General features: G+C 45.2%; 1 protein-coding gene across 1 annotated transcript; it reads left to right on the forward strand.

The window, feature by feature from the left end:
* Positions 1-4276: 4276 nt before the first annotated feature.
* On the forward strand, positions 4277-7312 carry LOC120062820 (perforin-1-like). The gene is made up of 2 exons (XM_039012894.1): positions 4277-4458; positions 6732-7312. Exons 1-2 carry the CDS (start codon positions 4300-4302, stop codon positions 6990-6992), a joined length of 420 nt encoding a protein of 139 aa, XP_038868822.1. The 5' UTR covers positions 4277-4299; the 3' UTR covers positions 6993-7312.
* Positions 7313-7669: the final 357 nt, after the last annotated feature.

Raw genomic sequence — 7669 nt, forward strand, 5'->3', positions numbered from 1 at the left:
TGAGGACTACCTTGCTGCAGGGTGTATCGGTCCTTCTGCCTCCCATGCCAGTGCAGGGTTTTTCTTTGTGAAGAAGAAGGACAAAACCCTGCACCCGTGTATCAACTACCAGAGCCTTAATGACATCACGGTTAAAAACTATTACCCGCTACCACTCACCGCCTCAGCTTTCGAGCCTCTCCAGGGGGCGACTATCTTCTCAAAGTTGGACCTTCGGAAAGCCTACCATCTGGTGCGGATACAGGAAGGAAAGGAGTGGAAGACAGACTTTAACACAACTAGCGGGCAATACGAATACCTGGTGATGCCATATCTCCACCATCTCCTTCCTAGGATACATCATCGCTGCAGGAAATATGCAGATGGATCTTGGCAAGGTGAGAGCGGTGGTGGATTGGCCTCAACCCACATACAGAGTGCAGCTGCAAAGCTTCCTGGGGCTTGGTCATTTCTACTGTTTCATCCGGGGTTACAGCACCCTTGCCTTACCCCCTTTCAGCACTCACCTCTGCCAAGGTCCTGTTCACGTGGTCTCCAGCTGCTGACTGGGCGTTCTCTGACCTCAAGCAATGCCCATTCGGAAAAGGAAAATGCAAGATATATATTTACACTGAGCTGCGCTTCGATAGATGGGTCGAAGATGGAAGACTGGTTTGCCCAGCAGAGATCGCCCTTGTCTTTTGTAGAATCTTTCTGGTCGTAGTGTTGTAGAGCGGATAGAAGTACCCTGTCTTCTCAGGAGATTGTCTGTCCTTTATTGGGCCACATATATTTACAGCTGCAGCTGATAACTTGACGTCTAGGATGTATCACTTCTTTGGTGAATAAGAGTTCATACCAAGTTGCCATACTCAGCTCGTGCTGTATTCTGGCTGGTCTAGTCGAAATTCATCCTTCCAGCATGGTGAGCACCTCCTCCACATTGAAATTAGCCCTTTTAAACATATGGACACCAGTCCTCACGTCGTCAGGAACTAAGGTTGACTTCCGTCAACGGGCTTTTGTATTGGGGGAGAGAAGGGCGTGTTTCATAGTTCTCAACCAATGTCTGTTCACTTGGGCGTGGCCACTGAGTGAGCATAGTTAACTTATGAAAACAATTCTCTCATTTATAAGCTAACAATTGCACAACAATTCCATGTGAATCTGATAACTAGAATGTGTAGACTTTCCAAGATAAAATGTATGTTGTCATCATGGGACATCAGATATAATGTCCCAGACACCAACTGATCTGACATCATATTCTTTAAGTACCAACGGACACTTTCAACTGGTTGGATTACAGAAATATTGTACCATTCCCCAACCTTTTGATGTTACCATACTCTCTCTATGTTAACAAAGGGCTTTCCAAGAGTCCATTCTGTAGGGAGGAGAGAAAATGGGGAGAGGTATTTATGGGGGTCATAAAACTCATACAACAGGGCAATGTCATGACAGCAGGAATGAGAAGATTTGATTAACCAATATCTAGTCCTAGCTGGTGGAGCTCGGATATCCCCCCAACACCAACACACGCTGGTCCCCCGTCGTCGCCCATCTTCCCAAGCACCACTGTGCAGTCAGACCCTTTAAATATTCTGTACCGCCAGGGCCACAATAATATGCTCCAACTGATTGTCTGAGTGTAACTCCCCATGGTAAAGTTGAACCGAGTGAATAGCAGGGCCCAACTAGACCAGATATGTCTCCTCTCCTCCCCTCCCACTCCAGCTAATGTTGCCAGCACTGCCACTACCTGGGTGGGGTACTCCAGTGGAATTCCAAATGGCTAGGTACGATGTTGTCAAGGTTTTCATTAGCAGCTTTGAGAAATTCTTGTATATTCAATCAATCAATCAATTTTATTTTATATAGCCCTTCGTACATCAGCTAATATCTCGAAGTGCTGTACAGAAACCCAGCCTAAAACCCCAAACAGCTAGTAATGCAGGTGTAGAAGCACGGTGGCTAGGAAAAACTCCCTAGAAAGGCCAAAACCTAGGAAGAAACCTAGAGAGGAACCAGGCTATGAGGGGTGGCCAGTCCTCTTCTGGCTGTGCCGGGTGGAGATTATAACAGAACTATGCCAAGATGTTCAAAAATGTTCATAAGTGACAAGCATGGTCAAATAATAATCATGAATAATTTTCAGTTGGCTTTTCATAGCTGATCATTAAGAGTTGAAAAACAACAGGTCTGGGACAGGTGGCGGTTCCATAACCGCAGGCAGAACAGCTGAAACTGGAATAGCAGCAAGGCCAGGCGGACTGGGGACAGCAAGGAGTCACCACGGGCGGCAGTCCCGACGCATGGTCCTAGGGCCCAGGTCCTCCGAGAGAAAGAAAGAGAGAAGGAGAAAATTAGAGAGAGCCATTAGAGAGGTAGAAATGGTATTGCTCACCAATCTCAGGTTTTGGCTTTTGGACCCGCTTTTGGACCCACCCTGCCAGACAGGCTCTTAATCTCTGTTAACCCAGGCGGTGATGCTTCAGCCGGCAAGCAGACAAGCTAGCTAGATAGCTAAAGATATCTTAGTTAGATAGTATAATTAGGTTGTGAAGACTTGGTCGATATTAGCTACAGGTTTATAGTTTTTGGTAAGATTAACTCTGACTCTTTTGTCACCCAGCTGTTGGAGGAAAGCTGTTTCTCACAGGCGTACCGTAACCTACCTTTCATTATGTAATGAGACCATTTCTACCTCTGTTAACCATGACAACATTGTTGGCCCTTGTTGTCACCCACCTGTTGGAGGAAAGCCTTTTCTCACAGGCGTACCCTAACTTTCATTATGTAATGAAACCATCTCTGTTAACCCGGGCTTCATCCCAAATTCCACCATATTCCCTATATAGTGCTCTACTTTTGACCAGGGCCCATAGTGCTGTATAGGGAATAGGGTGCTTTTTGGGATGCAAAATAGGATTTCAGTTCAAACCCCTGTTTGCCACGTAGTACAGGGCGTTGCCGTCTCAGAGCCAGCATCGTGGACACTCATTGGCTGAGACGATGCTTGAGAACTGACCATATGTATGTTGCTATCACCTTTAGAGTGGAGGGGGCTGAGGGGAGTGTACAGTATGTTATGTTTACAGGGGTAGAATGTACAACATTCAGAGGTTACAAAGCTGAGGTAAAGGACCGCCAATCCATCTTTCTATCTCTCACTCTCTCTGTAGTCTTTTCATTGTCTCTATTTGGTTTGTTTCTCTCAGAAATATCTTGGCTACTCTTTCTCTCTGTAGTTTTCTTCGTCTGTACTGGGTTAGTTTTTCTCAGAAGTATCTTGACTTCTCTTTCTCTTATTCTCTCTGTATGTGGCATGTGTATTTTATCCTTGTCTCTCCTAGTTGTAATCCCTAAACTGATCGAGACCTTGAAATGGACATACATTGTTATTACATTGTTATGTGTGTATGTTTACGGTTTGAAGACGGTTTATGCTCTGTGACAAGCTCTTACGCTCTCTTTAACCTCTACGGGCCCCCCCCCCCCCTCCCCCGCGGGACGGTTGAGCTAACGTGCGCTAATGTGATTAGCATTAGGTTGTAAGTAACAAGAACATTTCCAGGACATAGACATAATTTAAGAAAGCTTAAATTATTGTTAATCTAACTGCACTGTCCAATTTACAGAAGCTATTGCAGTGAAAAGATACCATGCTATTGTTTGAGGAGAGTGCACAACAACAAGAAACTTTTAGAAACTGGTCAGTAATCTTGCTCTGATTTGTCATCCTGAGGGTCCCAGAGATAAAATGTAGCATAGTTTTGTTTGATACAATTTTTATTTTGAAATGTAGGAACTGGGTTCTACAGTTTGAAAATGCATGTTTTTTTTCGATGAATTATCTTTTACCAGATCTAAAATGTTATTTTCTCCAAGATTATTTTCACATTTCCACAAACTTCAATGTGTTTCCTTTCAATTGGTATCAAGAATATGCATATCCTTGCTTCAGGTCCAGAGCTACAGGCAGTTAGATTTGGGTATGTAATTTTACGCGAAGAATTATAAAAAGGGTCCGATCCTGTTTTATCGTTTTATCGTTTTATCGTTTTATATCTCTCTCTCTCTCTCTCTCTCTCTCTCTCTCTCTCTCTCTCTCTCTCTCTCTCTCTCTCTCTCTCTCTCTCTCTCTCTCTCTCTCTCTCTCTCTCTCTCTCTCTCTCTCTCTCTCTCTCTCTCTCTCTCTCTCTCTCTCTCTCTCTCTCTCTCTCTCTCTCTCTCTCTCTCTCTCTCTCTCTCTCTCTCTCTCTCTCTCTCTCTCTTTTGACTTCCCTCCACGGATCAAGCCCTATCTGACTGAGAGACATGTCCTCCTCCTCTCTTCTGTGGTGCCTGCTGGTGGTGTGTGTTCTGACTGTGGTCCAGATCTATGCAGCAGAGGAACGTAAGGTCCTCAAGGTGTTCAACCTCAGAGCCAGCGACCTGAACAGCGGCTTGTTCCAGACCCCTGATGCCTACGTCAAGGTAAATCTCTCCTCACCTGAGTCACCTGTCCACCATGATAGATGATGTGTGGTGATCTGTCTGGTGCAAAATAGCCAGGTGCCAGTGCTATACATTAGTAGATTAGATGAGGTGAGTCACCCTTACTATGAGCATCTGGGGGGGGAGGGGGGGCTTTATACATCTAATCTAATGACGATAATGAAAATAATTGTAATAATGATGATGATAATGATAAGAATGATGATAAATCAAATCAAATCGTATTGGTCACACATGGTTAGCAGATGGTAATGCGAGTGTAGCAAAATGCTTGTGCTTCTAGTTCCGACCGTGCAGTAATATCTAGGAACGCGAAGCTACAAACTACCTTATACACACAAGTGTAAAGGAATGAATAAGAATACGTACATATATATATATGGATGCGCGATGGCCGAACGGCATAGGCAAGATGCAGTAAATGGTATAGAGTACAGTATATACATATGAGTAATGTAGTGTATGTAAACATTATATAAAGGGGCATTGTTTAAAGTGGCTAGTGATATATTTATTACATTCAATTATTAATTATTAAAGTGGCTAGAGATTTGAGTCAGTATGTTGGCAGCAGCCACTCAATGTTAGTGATGGCTGTTTAACAGTCTGATGGCCTTGAGATAGAAGCTGTTTTCAGTCTCTCGGTCCCAGCTTTGATGCACCTGTACTGTCCTCACCTTCTGGATGATATCGGGGTGAACAGGCAGTGGCTCGGGTGGTTGTCCTTGATGATCTTGTGTCCTGGAGGGCAGGTAGCTCGTCCCCGGTGATGCGTTGTGCAGACCTCACTACCCTCTGGAGAGCCTTACGGTTGTGGCGGTGATACAGCCCGACAGGATGCTCTCGGACCTCTCGAAAGTTTGTGAGTGTTTTCGGTGGCAAGCCAAATTTCTTCAGCCTCCTGAGGATGAAGAGGCGCTGCTGCGCCTTCTTCACCACTCTGTCTGTGTGGGTTGACCATTTCAGTTTGTCCGTGATGTGTACGCCAAGGAACTTAAAACTTTCCACCTTCTCCACTACTGTCCCGTTGATGTGGATAGGGGGCTGCTCCCTCTGCTGTTTCCTGAAGTCCATGATCATCTCCTTTGTTTTGTTGATGTTGAGTGTGAGGTTATTTTCCTGACACCACACTCCGAGGGCCCTCACCCCCTCCCTGTAGGCCGTCTCGTCGTTGTTGGTAATCAAGCCTACCACTGTAGTGTCGTCTGCAAACTTGATGATTGAGTTGGAGGCGTGCATGGCCACGCAGTCATAGGTGAACAGGGAGTACAGGAGAGGGCTGAGAACGTACCCTTGTGGGGCCCCAGTGTTGAGGATCAGCGTGGTGAAGATGTTGTTACCTACCCTCACCACCTGGGGGCGGCCCGTCAGAAAGTCCAGGACCCAGTTGCACAGGGCGGGGTCGAGACCCAGGGTCTCGAGATTAATGACAAGTTTGGAGGGCACTATGGTATTACATTCTGAGCTGTAGTCGATGAGCAGCATTCTTACATAGGTATTCCTCTTGTCCAGATGGGTTAGGGCAGTGTGCAGTGTGATTGCGATTGCATCATCTGTGGACCTATTGGGGCGGTATTGGAGTGGGTCTAGGGTGTCATTGGAGTGGGTCTAGGGTGTCAGGTAGGGTGGAGGTGATATAATCCTTGACTAGTCTCTCAAAGCACTTCATGATGACGGAAATGAGTGCTACGGGGCGATAGTCGTTTAGCTCAGTTACCTTTGTTTTCTTGGGAACAGAACAATGGTGGCCCTCTTGAAGCATGTGGGAACAGCAGACTGGGATAAGGATTGATTGAATATGTCCGTAAACACACCAGCCAGATGGTATGCGCATGCTCTGAAGACGCGGCTAGAGATGCCATCTGGGCTGGCAGCCTTGCGAGGGTTAACCTGTTTAAATGTTTTACTCACGTTGGCCGCAGTGAATGAGAGCCAGAAGGTTTTGGTAGCGGGTCGTGATACTGATAATAATGACGATAATGACAATACTGATTATGGTAATGATGCCAATGATAATTATAACACACATCATCATCATCATCAGTATCAACATTTCCATAATCAGTAGTGTCATCATCATCGTCATTATCGCCATTACCATAATCAGTATTGTCATTATCATCATAATTATCATCATTGCCATAATCAGTATTGCCATTATTATCATTATTATCAGTATCATTATTCTTATCATCATCATCATCATCATCATCATTATTGTCATTATCATCACTAGTATCATTATAATTTAGGTGTTTATGGGCTCTGGCTACGGCGGGAAGACAGAGGTAAAGAACAACGACCATGACCCCTGGTGGAAGGAGGACTTCAACTTCTTTAACGCCCATGAGAACAACCCTGTGAGGCTGGAGGTGTACGACAGTGACTTGCTCTTTGACGACCTGCTGGGGACCTGCGAGCGCTCCATCAAGATTGGAACTTGGCAGCATCAATGTTTTCTGAAGAAGGGCGGGACCCTGTACTACTCCTACACCCTAGAGCCTCTACAGTAGATCCTGTACTACTCCTACACCCAAGAGCCCCAATAGTAGACCCTGTACCACTCCTGCACCCTAGAGCCTCTACAGTAGACCCTGTACTACTCCTACACCCTAAAGCCTACAGTTCACCCGGGAGCCCATTAGACCCCTTCCACATAGCTAAAACAGCATTTATTACTGATAGTCCTATATCCAGCTAGAGTAGAGGCCTCTTGTTATCTACAACAATGTCTGGTCCCATATCTCTGTCCTCTTATCTACAACAACATCTGGTTCCATATCTCTGTCCTCTTATCTACAACAACATCTGGTCCCATATCTCTGTCCTCTTATCTACAACAACATCTGGTCCCATATCTCTGTCCTCTTATCTACAACAACATCTGGTTCCATATCTCTGTCCTCTTATCCACAACAACATCTGGTCCCATATCTCTGTCCTCTTGTTATCTACAACAACACCTGGTTCCATATCTCTGTCCTCTTATCTACAACAACATCTGGTCCCATATCTCTGTCCTCTTATCTACAACAACATCTGGTTCCATATCTCTGTCCTCTTATCCACAACAACATCTGGTCCCATATCTCTGTCCTCTTGTTATCTACAACAACACCTGGTTCCATATCTCTGTCCTCTTATCTACAACAACGTCTGGTTCCATATCTCTGTCCTCTTATCTACAACA

The sequence above is a fragment of the Salvelinus namaycush genome, chromosome 18 (genome assembly GCF_016432855.1).
Source record: "Salvelinus namaycush isolate Seneca chromosome 18, SaNama_1.0, whole genome shotgun sequence".
Classification (NCBI taxonomy): Eukaryota; Metazoa; Chordata; class Actinopteri; order Salmoniformes; family Salmonidae; genus Salvelinus; species Salvelinus namaycush.

Coding starts and splice junctions, on each gene's coding strand:
- LOC120062820 (XM_039012894.1), top strand. CDS start 4,300: ATGTCCTCCTCCTCTCTTCTGTGGTGCCTGCTGGTGGTGTGTGTTCTG. Junction 4,459..6,731: donor CCCCTGATGCCTACGTCAAG/GTAAATCTCTCC, acceptor ATTATAATTTAG/GTGTTTATGGGCTCTGGCTA.